General features: G+C 40.6%; 1 protein-coding gene across 2 annotated transcripts in view; it reads left to right on the forward strand.

Annotated features, from left to right (window-relative positions):
- The first annotated feature begins 18,425 nt into the window (after positions 1–18,425).
- ikbke (inhibitor of nuclear factor kappa B kinase subunit epsilon) overlaps positions 18,426–23,651 on the forward strand; it is a 43,634-nt gene continuing 38,408 nt past the window's right edge. The window contains exons 1-3 of one of the 2 annotated variants that reach the window (XM_062978589.1): positions 18,426–18,604; positions 21,873–21,988; positions 23,212–23,352. In XM_062978589.1, the coding sequence (XP_062834659.1) occupies positions 21,902–21,988; positions 23,212–23,352 (228 nt within the window). In that variant the 5' untranslated portion in view covers positions 18,426–18,604; positions 21,873–21,901. The remainder of the gene's footprint in view (positions 18,605–21,872; positions 21,989–23,211; positions 23,353–23,651) is intronic. The other variant, XM_008115657.3, reaches the window with a different exon arrangement.

Consider the following 23,651-nt stretch of genomic DNA (forward strand, 5'->3'; position numbering starts at 1 on the left):
TTCTTGGTGGCCATAACCTCAGCGCGCAGACCCTCGGAGCTGGCGGCCCTTCGGGTTGATGAACCCTACCTCCGTTTTCATCACGACCGCGCCGTTCTCCGTCCGGACATCACCTTCCTCCCCAAGGTGGTCTCGGCTTTTCACCTTAACCAGGACATTGTCCTTCCCGCCTTCTTCCCGGACCCCTCGTCTTCCCTTGAGCGGAGACTGCACCTCCTTGATGTGCGTAGAGCACTTCTTTTCTACCGGGACCGTACTAAGGACATTCGAAAGTCCCCAAAACTTTTTGTGGCCCATGCCCCAGATAAACTGGGCAATCCTATTTCTTCTCAAAGACTCTCACACTGGATTGCTCAGGCCATTGAACTGGCCTATGAACTAGCCAAACGACCTCCCCCCCCGTCGGTTCGCCCGCGTTCGACAAGAGGTCTCTCCACGTCGACTGCCTTTCTAAGGGGCATTCCACTGGACTCTATTTGCAGAGCAGCAATCTGGTCCAACCCCCTTACATTTGTGTCTCACTATAGGGTAGACCAAAGGACTTTAAAGGACTCAGCCTTTGCTAGAGCAGTTTTATCCTCATGCTTGTCCTAAACCTTCTGCTCTTATGACTTCTCTATGGCTACCCCTTCTTCTCAGGTGCCTCTCTTCATTGTTTTTTCTCCTGTTCAGTACATGTTTGCACTGTTCTCTGACAATTTGTGCCTTATTGTTACTACCTTCTCCCTTGGAGAATGATGTTCCTGCCTACACATGTGCTCTTACAAGGGTTATATCATGCCTTACCGGTCTGTTCTCGGTACTTGGTGTGTATTGATGCAATACCTTATTGGGTCCTCGGACCATGGTTTTTTCATGTTTTTTCATATTTTTCATGTCTAATAAACATATGTTTGGACAGTTTCTCGTTGTCAGGGTTTGCTTAGCCCGCCTCCGAGACTTAAGCTTGCTAGTCTCCATTAGTGTGCATTCACAGAGTACACGAAGAAAAAGGACAGGTTGCTTACCTGTAACCATGTTTCTTCGAGTGTACTCTGTGAATTCACACAAGCCCGCCCTTCCTTCCCCTCTGGCAAACCCTCTTCCTTTCTCGTTGCCTTAGCGGCGTAGGAACTGAGGAGGACACGCCGAGGGCTGCCTTATATGCCCTCCGGGGACGGAGGGGCGTGGCTACCGCCAAAATTTAAACTTCAGCTTGGGAAGAGTTTCCGTTGGGACCTGCGCAGGCGCAGCCTCTCCATTAGTGTGAATTCACAGAGTACACTCGAAGAAACATGGTTACAGGTAAGCAACCTGTCCATATTCTACTCCCTAGATTTTAAAATAAATCTTAAGACATCTATCATTTTGAAAAGCTGGAAATGAAATGATATGCTTTCTGGTTTATAACAGATCTAAACCATAATTAGGAAGGAAGAACAATTGTGAACATTGCTATAAGTTTATGCCAATGGCTGCATATTTGCATACCTCTCCATGCCAACCTTGTGATATCTTTTAAAATTGTTATTCTTGTTTGGATTACTGTTTTTAGAATATTAAATTATTGTTGCTATTCAAAGCAATACAGCTCCAAACTGAAACAACACTATTATGCGTAAAATATTTCCGTAAATTGGGGGAGGCAAAAGCAGTTGGCCTAGGAACTAGTTGTGGTCCCTTGGATCTTTTCCATGGACTGCAAAAATGCCCCCAAAATGGGAGCAAAAATTATAAATCTTTGGAGAGCAGTTTCTGGCATTGAAAAACAAGTATTTTAAGATCTTAAATAATGCAAGTAGTCCCTGCACCTTATTTAAAAGGTGAACTCCTGGTTCTTGAGACTTCCACAAGAGGCAGTTCTACTTTGGATATGAGGAAGGAGGAGAGAAAAACAGTGCTGGTGTTCCATATCATCTTGGACGATATGCTAAGAACATTGTACCCTCCAACTGTCCTGATATAATCCTGTGTCATTCAACTGTTGCTTTTTAAATGCTTCCTCTAACTACTCTCCTTTGGCCTCCGTTTATTTCAGTTGCTTCAAACAGATTTCAAAGTAGAACAATAACTTTCAGTACATTCAACAGGGGAAAATGGAAAGGACAGAGTGGAATCTGTAGGATCTGGTAAAAGCCAACTGTTGCCGCCTTTTCTAGCTTGTGTGTTCTTCCTTTACCATCTTGATCAGACTTGGATGATATTCAGCCACTCGTGTCCTGGTTTTCATCTGTGAAAGATTGGTTTGTATTGGAACCCAATCTTAGATTGCCTACAGAAGTGTCTCTTCAAGAGGTGTGCACATGGTAGGTCTAGAATGCAATCCTACCTACGTTTATCTGAGTGTCTAGACTTCTACCTGGTGCCTATATCAGGTGCCTTCCTTTACATACTTTGTAGTAGCAATTAGAAAAAATCCAGCTAATCATTGAATTAAGGTAAATAGTATAGAGCTGTTAGGACCAGCTGAGATTAGTTTGTTGTAGCGAGAGCAATAAACAGCTTTGTGTCATATTTTCATATATATTATATGAAGCGGGTTATAGTCCATAAAAATCAATTCCTTCATAAATTTTTCAGGCTCAAAAGTGACATAAGTGTTCTTTGAAAATTGAACATGGGTAAAGATCATTAAAATATATGTATAGGAAAATAATGTAAATATCTTTCCAGAAGGTTATGGACTTGTTTCCCTTAAGTCTCCTCACAGGATTTGTAATTTGATAAACCTGGTTTACAGTGATGAAGTGAGAATGCAATCTGTGCATGTAAAAGTCACACCTAATATTTTCATGTTACAGTCTCAGGTAGAAAAGTTTTCAGTATTTGTGATCACTCAAAGCTGGAGTTCGAAAGGTAAACTATCACTTTGTTATTGTGTGATTTCAGGTTGTTTCTCACTTCTGCCAACCCTATTCTTGCTTCCAACTTCTGGAAAACCTATCATGGGGTTTCTTTGGTATGATTTGTTCAGAAGGGGTGTGCCTTTGCTGTCTGAGGCTGAGAGAGTGTGGTATGCCCAAAGTCACCCAGTGGGTTTCCATGGCTGAGCAGGTATTCAAACCCTGGTCTCTAGAGATATAGTTCAATGCTCAAACCATTACACCATGCTGATTCTCAAACTATTACTACAAGCCATAAAAATGAGAAGTTAAATGCACATGAATGGGATTTAAGACCACCAATTTAGATGCAACCAAGTGTAGCACACAACCAGTGTCAGAAAAGTGGGTGAAAATCCCACAAAGATACTGTCTTTCTTACGTATATACAAAACCCTCTTCCCTATTTGTTGGCCTATTCCTCATATATTTTCTTTCAGGTTACGAACCACAGATGATCTGTTATGTGTACCCAATAATGTCCTGCCTCAATGTGATCCAAAACATATATCAGAGCCCAATATTAAAAAATATGCAAGCTCTTGATGTTTCTGTGCCAATATACAGGATGGAGGAAGGGATGATGATGATGATGATGGGGGAATTTCCAGAGCCCACGTCCCTGGGGACCAGGAGGAGGAAGAGGAGTTGATGGTGATGACGAAAACAACATCAACATCAACAATTGGGTCTCATTTCCTGAGACAAAAGTGGGGTGCAAATTATTATTATAACAACAGTGACTGCTAACATTACAAAATAAAGTTTGGTATCTCAAACGAGACCAGCCAAATGTCCATTTAAAAATATCAGTGTATTTTAGGAAGATTTAGGGCAGGGCCCCCATAATGTATCTTGCTCCAAGACCCGTATCTTGCTCCAGCCCTGGGGCCGGGCTGTGGCGCAGCTGTTGAGCAGCTGCCTTAAATCACTCTGACCATGAGGTCATGAGTTCGAGGCCAGCCCGTGGCGGGGTGAGCACCCGTCAATTAAAAATAAAAAATAGCCCCTGCTCGTTGCTGACCTAGCAACCCGAAAGATAGTTGCATCTATCAAGTAGGAGATAAGGTACCACTTATAAAGTGGGGAGGCAAGATTAACTAATTTACGACCTGGAATGAGGAAGTGCCGTCAGTGTGGATGATGAAGCAGCTGCTCCCCCCTGTGGCCAGAATCGAACATCCCCTCAGAAGAAGGTTAACTTGCCTCTGCGTGTGTCTCTCAGTCTCTGTTTGATGTGTTTATGGGCATTGAATGTTTGCCCTATGTGTGTTATAATGTGATCCGCCCTGAGTCCCCTTCGGGGTGAGAAGGGCGGAATATAAATACTGTAAATAAATAAATAAATAAATAATAGCCACCACCACTCACATTCTCAATTTCTCTCTCTCATGCTACAGCACAAATCCCATTCTCGAAGGTACTGCCATTTGGACAAACCTCACTGCCATTTCTATAGGATTTGAATATTCTAAGAGAAAGGTTTACATGTGTAACATCAAAAAAGAAAACAAAGAGGTCAAAAGTGCCCCCCCCCCCTGCCAAATCCCAGGACTAATCCCATCTTTCTTCCCTCTTGCCTTTTCCCAGGGAAGCTGAAATTCTTCTTCCCATTGGCCTTAACCTTTGACTGGCCAGAGAATGCTGGCTGCTGATGAACAGGGGAGCTTCTAATGCTTTCCATGCTTCTTGGGCTATCATCCATTTTAGATTAAACACACCTGTCCAGTTTCTAACAGGATGTGGCTGAGCATGACCATCTCCCGCAGCACTGTGATTGCAAAAGGCTTCACCTTAAGACCCGTAGTCAAGGGAACATGGGGTGACTGCGGAAAGGCCTGGGGCAAAGAGAAGGAGCGTGCATGCCTCCAAGCCAAACCCAAAGGGAGGGCACTGGGCAAGGGGGGCTTCCAGTTCAGATTGTGCTTCCTTCTTTTAAGATTGTTTCCTTGTTTTCTTTTCTTCACTCACCCTTTTTTAAATGGGGAAAAACCACATCATATTTTTGTAATTAGAGCTCGGAAAGTCCCCTGTGTTTATGTTCCAGGGAGTTAATTATTTACAGTGGGGTTTGGTTAGGGAAAGACAGATTTTGATGTTTAAATCCAACTGCTTGGGGCAGGGCTGAAATTCAGCTAGTTGCAACAAGTTCTCCTCTGCATTTCTGGGTTCACAGGATCTTGCAGGGCCTAGATTCGTTTTTTTAAAAAATAATTTTTATTAGGGTTTTTTTTTACATAGATAAAAAAGAGAACAGGTGTAGGGGGATGTGGGAAATCAGGGTTAGGGGAAGAATAAACAGGGAAAAGGGAGGGAAAGAGATAGGGAAAAAAGAGGGTTGATGGGGAGGGAATGGGGCTTTACTAGGAGTCCCCCTATGTGACTTCCGATCTTCTTCGTGTTTGTATTTCTTCTATTTAGTTTTTTCTCACCTTATTCCTTCATGCTTCTCCTCTTCTTTACACCATTTCAGGTGGTACTTCTTTGTCAAAAATATGTTTAAAACCAGTTCTTTCTACATTATTATTTTTATATTCTTTTTGAATAAAATAATCTCTCACTGAGTCCCATTCAGTTCCTCTTCTTGTTGGGGTCTGACCTGATAACAATATCGTTAATTTGTCCATGTTTCTTATTTCTAGTATCTTGACTTCCTATTGTTGTATTGTTGGAATTTCTTTCAATCTCCAATTTCTTGCAAAAACTATTCTTGCTGCAGTAATTAGGTAATTTAAGAGGGATTCTTGGTTTTGTTCTAATTTATTATTTGTTATTCCTAACAAATAGGTCTCTGGTAGCATTTCAAACTTTAGCTTCAGGATTTTTTGAATTTTTTTTATGTATTCCTTTCCAGTAATCTTTGGTTTTTTTATACTGCCACCACAAATGGAAAAATGTGCCTTCTTGAAGGCCACATTTCCAGCATTTGGTTTGTACTCCCTTATAGTACTTTCCTAATTTTTCTGGAATAATATACCAACGATGTATCATTTTAATCCAATTTTCTTTGAGATCGTATGCATACATTTGTTTTAATTTCCTGTTCCAAATGTCTTCCCATTCATCTATTCTTATAGGTCTTCCAATGTTTGCGGCCTATTTAATCATACATTCTTTAATCAATTCAATTTCGTTATTCCATTCCAACAATTTTTTTGTAGATTTTTGTTATTCCTTTCTTTTCCGATACCATTATTCCATGAAGCCAGATTCTTTATTTTTCCTAAAATGTTCTTTTAATTGTCTGCATTGTAGCCAGGATGTGTTTTCATAAAGTTCTTTGATCTCTTCATGAGTTTTTAACTCATATTGCCCTTCTCTTTTCTTCAAAATTTCTTTAGATTCCTTTTGAAAAGGCTAGGAAAAATCCCCCTCCCCCCAAGTAACTCTAGGTTGGTGGTTCTCAACCTGTGGGTCCCCAAGTGTTTTGGCCTTCAAACCCCAGAAATCCTAACAACTGGTAAACTGGCTGGGATTTCTGGGAATTGTAGGCCAAAACATCTGGGGACCCACAGGTTGAGAACCACTGCTGTAGGTTTTCTCCTTCATATTACAAGTGATTCCATCTGATCCTTGTATAGATAAGAGGTGAGGAATCTGTGGTCCTCCAGATCAATCAGACCACAATTTCCATGATTCCTGGCCATTAGTGTTCCAGCAGGAGTTGATAGGAGTCAGAGTCCAAAAAGCCAGAAACCCTAAATAGTTCAATTTAAGCATGGACATCAGTGAAATATTTCACACTAATGGTTATTGGAGTTCAGTGTGTTTCAAATCATGGACAGTTGAATTTCTGGATGCAGAGCTGATGGTACAAAATTATGGCATTATATTTCCTCTTTAACTGCCATGGCAAAATCCCATGTCATCTTGGAATTTGTAGTCTGGGTAAAAGTTTTAAATGTGTCCCCAGAATTCCATGGGAATTTGCCATGGCAATTGAAATGCAATAATTTGCAGAAGTGCAACTATATAGTGTGGAGGCTGTTGGGTTGGCAAGAGTAGAATGTCTCTAAACAATTTGTGTTTGGCAGGAGAGAAGCTGAACGCCAGTTTGAAATGCAGATATATGAAAACACCCTTATGATGAAGACACATGGAAATTTTTTAGAACGAGATTACTCTTGACATCTGTACCCTCTAATAAATTCAAATGCACCTTTTAAGCTAGCAAGGTACTGATCTCTCACCTTTAATTATATCAAGAAACTCTTTTTCCTATACCCCAGAAAACAGGTTTAACATCTAAAAAAGATGGTAAACTAATGCATAGCAAAATCACACAAGGCTTTTAAACTAGTTGGACAGCCCCATGACCAGTTGAGGAACTAATGTTTCTGTTTTCTAGTAGGTATACCTAACACTTCATTTGCAAAACCAATCCCTCTTTCCAGTTTGAGAATTCATGAAAGCACAATGTCCAATATTTGTGTATTATTTCGGCTGCCCTTTCTTCACCCTTAGCTAACTAGCCCATGCTCTAACTTGCAGCAAAATTGTGCTGTCAGTGCTGTCCAAAGGCCATGTTGGGACTTGAGTAGAGCTTAACTGGCTGCTCTCCTACTAGGCTAGGGCCATATTCAGTTATTAGGTCCTACCTCCATTCAAGTGCACACACAAACACACAGCTGCTCAACAATATGAAACAGGTTGCTTTACGTTGCTATAAGGTGGAGCCAGCCTTGTCAACGACACTTACAAGCAGCAAAGGTGTGTGAATGTAGAAAACCCTTCAGGCAGCCAGGTTCTGAATACAAAAAAATCCCATGCATCTCTAAAAGTGGTTGAGATTCCCACAAAGGCTCACACTGAAATAAAATGTTGCTCTTAAAGGTTGCCACAAGGCTCTTACATGTTGTGAAATGCACTGTGTTTGAATACAGAGAATAGGATAACAAAACTATATCCTGCAGTCTGTACCATACTGGGAGATATTTAGAGTGAAGAAATATATATTTAATTTGTGGTGGAAAGGAAAGTATGAGTTGCAATTTATTTTGTATTTATGTTTTACTGAAAGCCATCACTTGAACATTTAGAGGCGGTTCACCTGACTATGTGCCAATTGTTGCCATAACCTGCTTCCAAGTTTTCAGATATGTCAGGCTATCAGGTCTCCTGGTCTGATTCAACAATCTGTTTCTTATGTTTTTGTTTGTGCATTTTTGGTGTGGTTCTCCGTTCTCCACTAATCTTTTGCTTAATTGACAACAGTGAAACTGGAGCCATCTGGAGCTGCAGCGTTCCCACAAAATTTGCATCTGTGGCATCCAAACCAATCTGAGGGTTTTTTGTCATTTTCAATCAATCAACAGGATGCTACTTCCATTCATATGAATCTTCAGTTAGATTTTCAGAGGGCTCAGGTGGTCGCCAGCAGCTGGGTTTTGGCCAGTAATGGAGAAAACGGGAAAGTAACCGCTATGTTCCAAGAAAGAAATAATTGTTTTTAAGTGGTTCATTAGCTGTGCCCACTTTTTGATAGCATTAGCTTACACAGTGTAAGAGTTTTCAAATTCTTTTAATCAGATTATATACTTTATTTTATTATTTTTAATTGGAACCCCAGTCAGTCTTGGGCTCTCAATGCTACACACATTAAAATGTGTAGCAATAAAACCAAAAGAAACTTACGTATTATAAGTATTTATTTCTTACAGGTATATGCTGCTTTGCCATCAATATGTTCATAGCAGTATTCAAGTTTTTCCTGTTTAAAACCCTGTTTTAATCTCATAGCTATTGTGAAATAGGTGAGGCTGAGAAATATTGACAGGCCCCAAAGTCATCCAGAGGTCATCAGGGTTTCATGGGAATTTGAATCCAGGTCCCTCAACCAACTCCAGTCCCAGTCAATTCTAATAGCATCACCAATGCACTGCTAGAATAAGGTTACTAAAACTGTTATTTAGAAAAAAGAATATGAAGAGAGGTAATAGAGGTGTCAATAACGAGGTTATAGGATGTTAATGTATAAAGTGAATGAATGAATGATCTAAAGCAGTCTGTACAATCATAAATAATGGGTGGTCCAATTCAAGCCCGTAGCCAAGGGGGTGGTTTGAAACCCTAAACCAAAAATCTATCACCCTATCACTACCTTCCTTTCTACCAATTTACATTGGAATAGCAACAATAGCTGACATAGTGGAAGCAATAATAGTGGAAGCTGTCAAAATGTGGTAGCCGGAAGGCAAAGCCTAAGGTAAAATGCGGAGGGGGGTATTTGACCTGGATTGCAGTTGGAAACAGAAGTGTCTCCAACTGGTTCATCTAATCCAAGTGCTGCCAAAGAAACCATGGAACAGGAGCAAAGAGAAGACGCTGTGTCATTGTTAAACCTTGGACTTTGTATGAACAAGGCTATTTCTGATGACCAAGTGAAAGCTCAATTAGTGCAAAATCCACAGACTTCACTGCCAGGATATGTATTCCCTGTGGATAAGAAGGGGCATCTAAGTTTTCAACCCAAATGGTTCAGCAGATTTCCCTGGTTGGCCTACTTATTTCATGTACAAGGTGCGCTTTGTAAGTACTGTGTGCTGTTTGGAGAAGAAGTTGGGGGTAAAGGTGGTCATCAGAAGCTTGGTGCATGGGTTGCTAAACCATTTGTGAGTTGGAAACATTTAATACAAGTCTTCAATAGACACCAAAAAACAGAGTACCATCAGAACAACTTGTGCTTGGCTGAAATTTTCTTGCTAGTTCACAGTGGAAAACGTCTTGATGTAACCTGTCATCATGATAAAGGAAATAGGAAGAAAGCAGAAGAAAACAAAAATAAACTTCTGCCAATTGTGGAAACAATTTTTCTTTGTGGCTGACAAGAACGGACAAAGATTCATAGAATCATAGAGTTGGAAGAGACCTCATGGGCCATCCACTCCAACCCCCTGCCAAGAGGCAGGAAATCGCATTCAGTATCTATTACCTGTGAAGGGCCTTTGCACAATGATGGTAATTTCAGGACCTTGTTGATCAGGAGACACTGACCTGAAATGTCATCTTGGGGGGAAAAAAATTCAACCCCTTCCAAAAAAATTTCTTGCTACGGGTCTGGTCCAATTATAGCCCCACAAGCTGAATGCAAACCATAAGGCTTTTTGGGCTCTCGGGGTTAAAAATGTTTTACAGTACTTCCAAATATTTCAAATTTCAAATGCATGTTACTTCTTGTGAAAGCTTTTCTGCAAGGTTACTAATAATCTCTGTTGACCATACAAGGAGAACAGTTTAGTGAGTTCTCTCATTTTTGTGTGGTTCTGTGTATGTGTGTGGACACATGCGTGGAGATCCTTATTTCTCAAGAATCTTCGGCTCTGTTGCATAAGGATAAAAACCGTTGATACAAAACATGTACTATGAATCTCAAAGTTATGCTTCTTGATGGATATGTGAAAGGTGTACATGCATCTCCAAGCATATACTAGATGCTGGAGAGCCATAGGCATTTAAAATAATGTCATTGGTGAATTGATTTTGCCTGGGGTCACTGTAAATCCAGAGGCAGCTTGAAGCCCTATACAAACAGTACCCTAAAAGCACCATATTCCATCTGATCTTGGAAGCAAAGAAGGGTTGGCTCTGGTTAGTACTTGAATGGAGGACCACCAAGGAATAGCATGTGTTGTAGGCTATATTTCACATGAAGGAACTGGCAAAATCACATCTGAGTATTCCTACCATAAGAAAAGCCTATTAAATTCTTGAGGTCACTATAGGTCAGCAGGCATCTTGAAGGTACAGAGACACTCAATCCTACATTATATGTGTTTTTTGGTATTTCTTATTTCATAGATCACAATTGTTGTTAAATACTGTTAGTCTTTTTCTTCTTTTTTAAACGAAAAAGCTGCCTAAACAGTGCTCTTTCGCAGGTGCACAAACTTGAGAGCACATGTCTGCCCTTCACACTTTCCATCTAACACTGAGGCAGCTGCAGCCAATGTGGTTACTGCATAAAATATGAAGCTGCTCCCAATTTTAATTAAAGCACATTCACGTATTTGAAACACTCCTTGAATGCATGTGTTAAAAACGGAAAGGAAGGCTTCACTGTCATTCACATTTTTTTCTCAAGTAGCTCTTGCTGGTTTCTGAAGACAGCACAATATGTCATATCACTTGTCATACATAGTATGTTTGCAGAGCCATTGTAGGAGGAAAAAGGAACTAGCGAGTCCAATGTACTGCTGAGCAGCCTCAAAGGTTTGAATATGCACAGTGAATATGCACTAATTCAAGGGAGGAAGGATAACTGCAATCCCTTAGGAAGTCCCTTAGGAAGCCTGGCACATCATCAGCGCCATATGGGGATAGTAGGATATGGCTATCAAAGGATCGGTGTTCTCTTTCTCTCTCTATCTAATCAATTTCTTAATTAATTTATCTGATCTTGGAAATGTCTACTTAGCATACATTTTCTATTAAAATTAAACCCATGGACACAGGTGAATTATGAGCATTGTACCTATCCTGCTCTATTACTAAACATAAATATCTTCTAGCATTAGCAGTAAGGTCCTGCATAAGACAGATACATCTTATTCTTCATGTGATCCAAGCACTGGTTTGAATGCTCTTTTGTGCTTGGAACCAGCTACAGATTGACTTTCAGCATATATAAATAGTAATAGGAGAACAATGGGCATCTTTCTTAAATGGATGTCCATCTCAAGGGCATGTATTTATGACTAATTCGCTTGTTTGATGTTTTACCATCCTTGTAGGAAGCTTCTCTCATTTTCTCCAGCATCACCTGGAGCTGACAGAGGGATCCCATCCGTGCTCTCCCCGGATTCGAACCAGCAACCTTCAGGTCAGCAACCCAGCCTTCAAGTCAGCAGTCCTGCCAGCACAAGGGTTTAACCAATTGTGCCATCGGGGGCTCCTATTTGTTTTGCTGCTGACAGTTGAATTTAAATTAGTAGTTTTGTCTCGGGCTGGATAGCCCTGGCTCACACCCTTTCATTTTCTATTTGTTGCTTATTCGTTCAGTCGCTTCCAACTCTTCATGACCTTATGGACTAGCCCACACCAGAGCTCCTGTCAGCTGTCGCCACCCGCAGCTCCTTCAAGGTTAAGCCAGTGCACCTCGCCCTTGGTCGGCCCCTCTTCGTTTTTCCTTCCATTTTCCCCAGCATCATTATATTCTCTAAGCTTTCCTGTCTTCTCATGATGTGGCCAAAGTACTTCATCTTTGCCTCTAATATCCTTCCCTCCAGTGAGCAGTCAGGAGTATGGATTGGTTGATCTTCTTGTGGTCCAAGGCACTCTCAGAATTTTCCTCCAACACCACAGTTCAAAAGCGTCTATCTTCCTTCGCTCAGCCTATAGTCATTTTCTATAGTCTTGGTAAAATGTTGCTGAAAGGGATAAGCCTCCGCCTATCCTGAAAATTTAAATAGGGCATTGACGTGCCTTTGCTATGACTGACGTGTGGTTCTTCTTCATGTGATACAAAACAACAAAGAAGATCTCTTTTGTTGGGTCATCTTTGTTTAATGTGAAAGTAGCTTGTCCACATTTGTTGATTCTGTGTCTAGTAGTCCTTGTGTCTAGTAGTCTAGTAGGCTTTATATATATTTTATATATTCAGTGAATGAACCACCACACCCAGAAACTTCCCCCCCTCCTCACTTTCTCAGGCTTTTGTGGTCTAGATCCATTTTTATTCCAATGTTTGATGCCAAGCTGCCACCTTGTGGTGTGTGTAATATGCATTGCTATATGGCTTTCAACATAAGACTTTCAGTAATGTTTGTTCTGTGTGTATAATGTGCCTTCAAATCACCCATGATTTTTGGTGATTCCATGAATTTCATACTGTTTTCTTAGGCAATGAATACCAGAGGTGGTTTTCCAGTTTCTTCCACTGAAATAGAGCTTATAGCACTTGGTATTCATTGGCAGTTTCCCATCTAAGTAGTAATTACAGATAACCGTGCTTAACTTCCAAAATCGCACGAGATCTGGTGCCTTTAGTATATTTCTGCTTTAGAATGGTCTACATATCCTAAAGATGCCAGACCCTGTCTGATCTTGAATGCTAAGTTACGTCATCCCTGGTTATTACTTGGATGGGGGACTACAAACAATGATTTCAGTCTGTATTTCAGAGGAAGGAACTGGCAAATCCATATCTGAGTATTCTTCCCCTAAGAAATCCTATGAAATGCATGGGGTCATGTAAGTTAATAGGAGACTTGAAGGCACACACCCAAACACACACACAGTATTTGCTCTGAGAGTCTTGTTGCCACAGTATAAAGAAGAAATATTTAAAAAGACATTTTCTGTGACAGTGATAACATTCCCTGGGTCTGTTCTTTCTGTATAGACGAGTTTTTTTCTAACATAGTATGAGATACCTTCTATCTTTCTCCATTTCAAATAGAAAAGCAAGATTTTAATCTTCCTTACAAAAAATTGGGAAATTATTTCTCCTTGTTGCTAATTAAAATAGTTCAAGCCGTTGTTGTATTTTCATGATAATTAAAAGATCTGAGACAAAGCACCTTAAATCCTGCTGTTGATGTAAGGAAGCGTACAGAGAAATGAAGACAGAAGCATTATTGATCGGAAAACAGAAAAAGTCTTAAGGCTTTGACCCTGACCCCCTCTGTAGCTTTCAAAGATCTAGAGACATCCTAACGGACCCAGATCCAATCATTATTTTGCTATTTGCCATCGTAAATGAAATCAATGCTTATCATTTTTTAAACAGAAGTTATAATCAGCAGCATCTCTTTCTCGCCTCATGAATCTATAATCTGAGGACAAAGACCTTGAACATTCCTAGACAAAGGAGATTCATGTTACAAAGCATTTGAACAGGAATATCCCTGAAATATTCCAGACACTTTTAATATCCACAACATATTTGGCACCCAGCGTTCTGGAAATGTCCGAGATGAAAGATACAGAGTATTATTCAAGGATCTGCAAGCTTGCTAATGTAATCATATTGCATTGATAATTGCCAGGTGCACTGGATCCTGAATCATTTCCAAGCCCAATTCAAATGGTTGATCTTGGCTTTTAAAGCCATTCTCAGTGAAGGAGCAAGGTATCTAAAACAGCCATCCCCAAATTACTGTTCTCCAGCTGTGTTAATGACAACAGCCATCATCCCAGTCACCCTAACAATTCTAGTTCAATATATCTGAGAATACTGGGTTGGGGACTGTTCATCTAAAGCAGTCATTCTCAACCTGTGGGTTTCCAGGTGTTTTAGCCTACAACTCTCAGAAATCCCAGCCAGTTTACCAGCTGTTAGGATTTTGGGGAGTTAGAGGCAAAAACATCTGGTGACTCACAGGTTGAGAACCACTGATCTAAATTTATTTATTATATTTATTTACAATATGTATATTCCGCCCAGTATTTATAGTCCCCCGAAGGGGACTCAGGAAGGATTACAATGCACATATACATGGCAAACATTCAACGCCATTAGACATACAACATATAGCCACACACAGAGGCAATTTAACATTTTCCATCTTCTGGATTCATGAGGGTATCTCAATTCTGGTCACAGGGGGAGCTGCTGCTTCACCGTCCACTTGTGACACTGAGTCCTTGATGGTATTACCTCCTCATTCCTTCCACACGTTGCTAGCAATTTATGGTTTTGTAAATTAGTTAAAATAGCCTCCTGCATAAAGCATACCTAAATTTCCTACTTGACAGATGCAACTGTCTTTTGGGCATGCTTAGGTAAACAGCGAGCTAGGCTATTAATGGTCGGGGGCTTAACTCAACCCGGGGCTTTGTTCTCATGACCTCCTGGTCAGTAGTGATTTATTGTAGCTGGCTACTAACCAGCTGCGCCACAGCCCAGCCCTAAAGGAGTGTTTCTCAAACTGTGCTCCTCCAGATGTTTTGATCTTCAGCTCCCACAATTTCTAACAGCTGGTAAACTGGTTGGGATTTCTGGGAGCTGTAGGCCAAAACACCTAGAGGAGCACAGTTTGAGAGACACTGATCTAAATGAAGGTCAGCTAAGAGAAATCAAATCCTGGCATTCCCAACGTTTTTTGCGCCGCAATCCCATTTTATAGGGGTAAAGTGACCCACAACCTCCATATATTAAGAATAGGCTTTTATAAGATAAATGAAAACACATCAAAATAGATTTTTCAGTATACAGTGTTCCCTCACTACTTTGCAGTTCACTTTTTGCGGATTCGCTGTTTCGCGGTTTTTCAATAAACTCTAAAAGAATATTATAAATCATAAAACATTACAATTTACAGCCTAAGGAAGGGAGGAAGGAGAAGCCAAAGGGAGAGAAAAGGAGCCCAAGCAGCAACAGGAGGAGAAGGAGGCAATTTATTGACACACGATTGGTTAATAAAGACTTAAAATAGTAGATAACTACTAAAATAATGTATAAATATATAGCGTCCCTAGTTCGTGGATTTTCACTTATTGTGGGTGGTCCTAGGACATAACCCTCGCAATAAGTGAGGGAACACTGTAATACAATTCAAAATAATGTTAATTTATGACATATTTAATGCAGTGATTGAGATTGTAAATCATTAACAAGTTTTTGTTAATGTCAACATCCTGTCATTCTCAAAATTTAATCTGTTTCTTATTTTGGTTTCCAATGGAAGAAGTGTTGACAATCTACTCTCGCAGAGATATGTAGAAACAAAGGGGAGAAAAACTCAAAACACAAGCACGGTGACATTTTGGATAACATGATTTTTTGTTTTCCCTTTTTAATTTTTTCATAGCTTACCACTGCAGAGCAACCCCACAGAAAACCCCATCTGGGGTCACGAAGCATCTGAAATGCTTGGGACCAAAAGCTTTTTGGATTTCAGATCCCCCCTCCAGATTTTGGAATACCTGCATTTGCATATATGGGGTTCAATTCAAGGTGCAGGTTATTATCTACAAAGCCCTATATGGTTCGGGTCCAACCTATCTTCAAGACCGCATCTTTTTCTATGAACCAGTGCAGGCTTTAAGATCGGCAGGGGAGGCCCTTCTCTCGGTCCCACCGTCACAAGTGCAGTTGGTGGGGACAAGAGAGAGGGGCTTCTCTGTGGTGGCTCCCCAACTCTGGGGCCGGCTGTGGCGCAGGCTGTTGAGCAGCTGCAATAAATTACTCTGACCATGAGGTCATGAGTTCGAGGCCAGCCCGTGGCGGGGTGAGCACCCATCAATTAAAAATAAAAAATAGCCCCTGCTTGTTGCTGACCTGGCAACCTGAAAGATAGTTGCATCTATCAAGTAGGAAATAAGGTACCACTTATAAAAAAAAGTGGGGAGGCAAGTTTAACTAATTTTTACGACCTGGAATGAGGAAGTGCCGTCAGAGTGGATGATGAAGCAGCTGCTCCCCCCTGTGGCCAGAATCGAACATCCCCTCAGGAGAAGGTTAAATTGCCTCTACGTCTGTCTGTCTCTGTTTGATGTGTTTATGGGCATTGAATGTTTGCCCCATGTGTGTATAATGTGATCCGCCCTGAGTCCCCTTTGGGACTGTAAATAAATAAATAAATACCCTCCCAAAAGAGATTAGATTAGCCCCCACCCTTCAATCTTTCCGATCCAGCCTAAAAACATGGATCCTCCCTCCACCCCATAAGTATTTTAAATACTCTCTGGACTCATTCTTGTGGCCTTTTACAGGATATCTGCCCTGTCACTTTTTACAGATGAGACCCTCTTAACACTACTATATGAGTAAAAAAAAGGCTAATTTCTTGCAATTTAGGTTGTTCCTTATTCCTTCCTGTGAAATAATTATCTACTATTACGGTACTTGTTGTCAGTAACGTTTCCCACATGCTCAATTTCACAACTATATAATGTTTGTGGGCTCCCAATGGCGCAGCAGGTTAAACCACTGAGCTGCTGAACTTGCTGACTGAAAGGTCGGTGGTTCGAATCCAGGGAGCGGGGTAAGCTCTCACTATTAGCCCCAGCTTCTGCTAACCCAGCAGTTAAAAAACATGCAAATGTGAGTAGATCTATAGGTACTGCTCAAGCGGGAAGGTAACGGTGCTCCATGCAGTCATGCCGGCCACATGATCTTGGAGGCGTCTACAGACAATGCCAGCTCTTTGGCTTAAAAATGGAGATGAGCACCAACCCCAGAGTCGGAAAACCTTTACCTTTACCTTATAATGCTTGTATATGAATGACTTATAATGCTCACTGAGGTCGGGTGTCAGTTTCATTTTCTCCTGACTTCAGTGTGCCAAAAAAGCAAAGTGATGCAAGTTTTCGGGTCTCCTGGCATTACCCAATGGAGATCACCATTGTGGAAATCTGGCCTGTCACCATAAGACTGTTTTCTTAGAAGGATATGGTGTAGGTTCACTTTCTGAAACTCCCCTTCCTCACATGCGGATCATTTTCTGGATTGATTTGTGATCTGTGTATATGGCTCTGCTAGATATCTGGGTGATTATGGTGATATAATTCCTCTTTAACTGTCATAGTTCCACACTATGAAATGCTAGGGTTTGCAATTCAGGAAGAGATGTTTAGATTTCTCAACCAGAGAGTTCTGTTGTCTTACTAAAACTCTAAAATGTGGGGATTTCATAGGATGTTTCCATGGCAATTCAAGTGGAACCAAAGCAATATAATTGTTGTAGTGTGAAATGGGTTCTGGGAGACCCATTCACCTCTGGGCTGCACCCAACAATGAGTTTATATTAAAATTGTGTGTGTGTGTGTATGCACATTAAGCCTCCCGGTGATGCAGCAGGTTAAACTGCTGAACTGCTGAACTTGCTGACCAAAAGGTCACCAGTTCAATTCAGGGGAGCAGAGTGAGCACCTGCTGTTAGCCCCAGCTTCTGCCAACCTAGCAGTTCAAAAACATGCAAATGTGAGTAGATCAATAGATACCACTCCGGTGGGAATGTAACAGCGTTCCATGCAGTCATGCCGGCCACATGACCTTGGAGGTGTCTATGGACAATGCCAGCTCTTCGGCTTAGAAATGGAGATGAGCACCAGCCCCCAGAGACGGACACGACTAGACTTAACGTCAGGGAAAAACCTTTACCTTTACCAAACCAGAAGTGACTTTATAAGACACTTGAAGGCTTTTTCATTTCAAAAGTTCTGTGTTCTAACCTGGTTTTCATGGTGTGTCACTCACTAGTGTTTTTTATCAAAGGAAACAAAAACAAAATTGTACACCAGTGTACAAATTTCATAGTGTGTGAGTGAAAGAGAAGAGGGTGCATCTACACCAGGCATGGGCAAACTTGGGCCCTCCAGGTGTTTTGGGCTTCAGCTACTGGCTGTTCGGAATGGTGGGAGTTGAAGTCCAAAACACCTGGATGGCCCAGGTTTGCCCATGCCTGATTTACACTGTTGAATAAATAGTTTATCACCGCTTGAACTGCTTTAGCTCAATGCAATGGAATCCTGGGAGTTATAGCACGCCTTGGCAGGGAAGGCTAGAGACTTTGTAAAACTACAATTCTCAGGATTCCAGAGCTTTGAGCCATGTCAGTTCAATGGTGCCGAGCTGCATTAACTCTACAGTGTACACTCAGCTTGAGAGAAAGCGAAAGGGAAGCCTTGGTGTGCATTCCCCTGCGTTTCGGCTGGCAGGGTGCGGATGGAAAGAGAATAGAGACGTGTACCTTTAAGAGAGAAAGAAAGCAGGAAGTTGCTTCGGTGTTGTTGCTGCAGGAAAAGGCTCAGCAGAGACCCTTTTGCACCGAGTGACCCAGGCAGTGGCACCTTTCCTCCAGGTGAGTGGCCTCCTCGCCCCAAAGGGCTACCCAGAGCAACTGGTGGCTCGCCCAGCTTGGTTCCTTTGCGCCACGATGCCCCCAGGCAGATGACCTCTTTGGATCCATCTACACCAGGCATGGGCAAACCTCGGCCCGCCAGGTGTTTTGGACTTCAACTCCCATAATTCCTAACAGCCTATCGGCTGTTAGGAATTATGGGAGTTGAAGTCCAAAACACCTGGAGGGAGGGCCGAAGTTTGCCCATGCCTGATCAACACTATAGAGTGAGTGCAGTTTGACATCACTTTTACTGCCATGAAATCCTGGGAGTTGTATCCTTGCAAAGTCTTTTGCCTTCTATGCCAAAGAGTGCTGGTACTTCACCAAGCTACAGATCCCAGGATTCCATAGTTTTGCACGATGGCAGTTAAAATGGTGCCAAACTGCATTCATTCTATAGTGTAGATCAGGGGGCTCCAAACTAAGACCCGTGGGCCGGATGTGGCCCACCAAGATCATTTATCTGGCTCCCACCCTCAGTTTTAGATATAGGCTCGCCCTAAGTCCAAAACGACTTGAAGGCACATAACAAAAGTCCTAATTAACTTGACTATCCCATTGGCCAGAAGCAGGCTCACATTTCCCATTGAAATCCTGATAGGTTTATGTTGGTTAAAATTGTTTTTATTTTTAAATATTGTATTGTTCTTTCATTGTTGTTGTTGTTGTTGTTGTTTGCACTACAAATAAGACATGTGCAGTGTGCATAGGAATTTGTTTTGTTTTTTTCCCCCCGAACAATAATTCAGCCCCTCAACAGTCAGAAGGATTGTGGACCACTTATTTATTTTATTTATTTACAGTACTGTAGAGTCTCACTTATCCAACACTCACTTATCCAACGTTCTGGATTATCCAGCGCATTTTTGTAGTCAATGTTTTCAATACATCATGATAAATGGTGCTAAATTCGTAAATACAGTAATTACAACATAACATTACTGCATATTGAACTACTTTTTCTGCCAAATTTGTTGTATAACCTGATGTTTTGGTGTTTAATTTTTAAAATCATAACCTGATTTGATGTTTAATAGGCTTTTCCTTAATGCCTCCTTATTATCCAACATATTCGCTTATCCAACATTCTGCCGGCCCATTTATGTTGGATAAGTGAGACTCTACTGTATTTATATTCCGCCCTTCTCACCCCAAAGGGGACTCAGGGCGGATCACAATGTACACATACAAGGCAAACATTCAGTGCCATATGAACATAGAAACAGAGACGGAGACGGAGACACAGAGGCAATTTAACCTTCTCTAGCTTCCAGCTTCCTGAGGGTATGCTCTTCTTTGAACTGGATTATGTGAGTCTAAACTGCCATATAATCTGGTTTAAAGCAGATAATCTGGATTTTATATAACAGTGTCAAAGAGGCCTGAGGCTGGACCTACACTGCAATATCATCCAGATTATCAAAGCAGAAAATCCAGACTCTCTGCTTTGAACTGGATTATATGAGTCTGCACTTCCATATAATCCAGCTCAAAGCAGATAATCTGGCTTTTATATGGTAGTGTAGATAGGGCCTGAGAGAATTTATGAAAAGATATGGCAATTAATTAGAATTGAAAAAGCAGTTGAATTATTACCACTGATTGAAAAAGAGCATGTTGAGCATAAAAAAGCACAAAGGAATTCAGTAACATCTCAGGAAAGGATATTTCTAACATAAATGCATATGAATTGCATTCAAATGCGATGCAGTGCTGTGCATATTTGCAACCAAGATACGGTCCTTTCTTTAAAGGGCTACATGCGAAATCCTCAGATAATTCAGAAAGAACCGTCTTGGTGAGCAATGCACCACCACATGGAAGGAACTGGTGCTAATCCTGCAGAGGGATTTTTAAAACCAAGGAAGTGCCAGATGTACCTTTAGATCCAGATTTGCATCCCTTATTACTGTATTTAAAAAGTTGGGTATTTCAATGCTGTTTAAAAACAAAATGTAAAATGGGGTCCTGAATTGTTATGGGTTTCAGGAAGAACTGGTCAGGCAAATTTTGATCTTACCCATCCGTTGTTGCAACCCAGGGAATTTTACTTATCTGAAAGCAGGAAACAAAGTGTTTCCTCTTTAACTTGCTGTTTTGTAATACTGCTGCTTACCCTGCTTGAAAATGGGTAATAATCTGATGTCATCAGAAAGTTTAATATCATCTTTGCATCAAGAACCCTTTGAATTATGTTTCTCAGTCCACATGATTTCTGTTTTACCACCTCACATTATATTTATTTCATGAAAATTATAAACGTAAAAGGATTCCAGAATGGTATACATAAAATGGTAGATTCAGTAAGAAAACTTACTAACAAAATAATTGCAGAAATGAGACAAAACTCGTACTAACTAATAAACTATTGAACAAACCCATTACCAAACACATCGTAAAGGTACATTAAATCTTTATTACCTAAAGTTCAGACAATTAATGGAACTTGTTAGTCAGAACTACTCTTTTGTGTGTTCTTTAGGTTGGACTAACACTAGATTTAGCTCTTATAATGTGTGGATGAAACAGGAAGATTTCAGTTGGCAGCAAAAAGAAATCAAGAATGTTTCCTTCATTCACTTAAAGGAAGAGCCTCAGTGGGAAGTGGCTATTTCCAACAAATGCTTTTTCTAAGTATTCACTTATGTCTACTGTAGCCAAAAACCAAGGACATTTGTGTTAACAAGAGAGTTTGAGTAATGTTTACTTTTAAATACTCTTCTGAAGAGTATTTTTTACAGTAATCCATTATACACATGTCTTTACCACAGGATATATTGTTTCCTTTTCTCTACATGGCTATGTTGGTTGTTTGAGTTTCATTGTGTTGGTTTTTTTCTATTGTATTCTGTGTACTTGTTTTTATTGTATGTGTATTTGTGTTGCTATAAGCCACATAGAGATACTTTGTGGAGACATGAGATATAATTGTTAATAATAACTTTAGCAAAGGCCTTTTCAGAAACTGCAGCAAGGGACTGTTTGAAACGTAAACAATGGTTTTTTCATCTTGTTATGCAAAACACACAAGAGAAAATTGTTGCTATAATTAATTTGTCCTTGGTTCTTCCAGAGGAGGAATGTTTTAAAGTTGTAATTCACACCCAGACCTTTCTTATGCATTATCCATAAGTGAAAAGATAATAAATTCAGCTGAGAAAAAATCGAATCACATTAGGCATGTATCTGCTATTGAAATTTGTGTCTGCTTCCATGTATTTTGCAGCTAGCAGCCAGGCCATTTTCGTTCTAGCCATGCAAAGCACTCTGAATTATCTCTGGAAAACAGACGATGTTCTTGGTCAAGGTGCCACTGCCAGTGTGTACAAAGCACGCAACAAAGTAAGGAGATATAGGTTGGCTGGGAAGCCTTGGAAACAGATCAGACAACTGAATCAGAAGTAAAATTAGAGTTACGGAAAACTGCTGGAGAGACTACAATTCCCAGTATCCCCAGCTAGCATGATTACTGTGTATGTTGACCATGGGGATCCAGAAGTTATGATTTGAAGTTGAGATTTTCTAAACTCTAATAGTCAACCCAATGTTGCAACTTCAATATAAAATTATGGCCATAAGTACAAAGTTTTCTTGAAATAGTTTATTTCAAGGATGCCAATTGTGGTTTTATCAAAACTTCTCTTAGGTGAGGCAGATGAGATGTCAAGATATTTTTGGACTTCAGCTCCCTCTGGGAGTCAAAGTCCAAAAAACATGAAGGACCAAAGTTTGGGAACCACTGCTCTGTGTGGAAGAGAGTCAGATTTGAGAATCAAAAAGTTAGAGCAGATCAACACAGCCTTCCCTCAGCAAGCTGCGGGATTGGAAGGTGGCTAGAAAGTCAGCACAGCTTTGTATGAAGGAGATACCAGGGTGGCTACTGCAATCTTAGACCGTATCAGCAGCACCGATTCCACTTTGGAGCAATCTTGGTGATGTAGCTAGAACTGTATAGAGCAGACATGGGCAAACTTGGGTCCTCCAGGTGTTTTGGACTTCCAACTCTCAGAAATCCCAGCCAGCTTACTGGCTCTTAGGAATTGTGGGAGTTGAAGTCCAAAACACCTGGAGGGTCGAAGTTTGTCCATACCTGGTATAGAGAGACTAATAATTCAGTCAGTCAGGCAGGTGCATTCAGAGTATTTGCTCTGTCTTGCACAGCCCTTACATGGCTTGGGACCACATTTCCAGAGGACTGTCTCTGCCTGAATAAGCCATCTTGAATAATGAGACCTTCTAAAGAGGCCTGTCTCTCAGTTCGATGAGCATGTAAGGCATGTAATTCTCTAGAATTTTCACACTAGAGAAGGTTATCTAGCCACCTGTTTGATCACTTTTCACTGGGCAAAAGGTATAGGATTTTGCCTCAGTTGATGTGGATATATAAATGCTAAAATAGAAATTTTGACATATTTATCAGATAGTTGTATCTAAAGATACACTGAACAAAGATATAAAAAATAAAAAGGATGATGCATGTTGGAGAGCTGTGGCTTTCTCCCTTTTTTATATGCAAAATGTACAATTGTCCCTGATTATATATGTGTCTTCGCTTCTCCTGCCAGATATCAGGGGAACTGGTTGCTGTCAAAGTCTTCAACAGTGTCAGTTACCTGAGGCCTCAGGAAGTGCAGATAAGAGAGTTTGAGGTGCTGAGGAAGTTAAACCACCAGAACATTGTCAAACTGTTTTCCGTGGAAGAAATAGTAAGTTTGGTTTTCTATCTAAAATGGTGGCTGATTTATATAATAGTGTGAGTGTGATAATAGCAGTGTAATGAAAACCATCCCCAAATATTACCAAACCCGGCTTGTTTCTATGTTAACTTATCCAGAAAGTGTATATGGCTTTTCTTTACTGTGTTGTCTATGTAGCAATTAAGTTTATGTGGCTCCATAAAATGTTCCTCAAGCTATGTGAAGTTGCACTGTACGCAATTATTTAAAAAAACACGTATTGAAAAAAATGAACATAAAACACAATCTATAAAACAAACAAAGTTTAT

The sequence above is a fragment of the Anolis carolinensis genome, chromosome 4 (assembly GCF_035594765.1).
Source record: "Anolis carolinensis isolate JA03-04 chromosome 4, rAnoCar3.1.pri, whole genome shotgun sequence".
Classification (NCBI taxonomy): domain Eukaryota; kingdom Metazoa; phylum Chordata; class Lepidosauria; order Squamata; family Dactyloidae; genus Anolis; species Anolis carolinensis.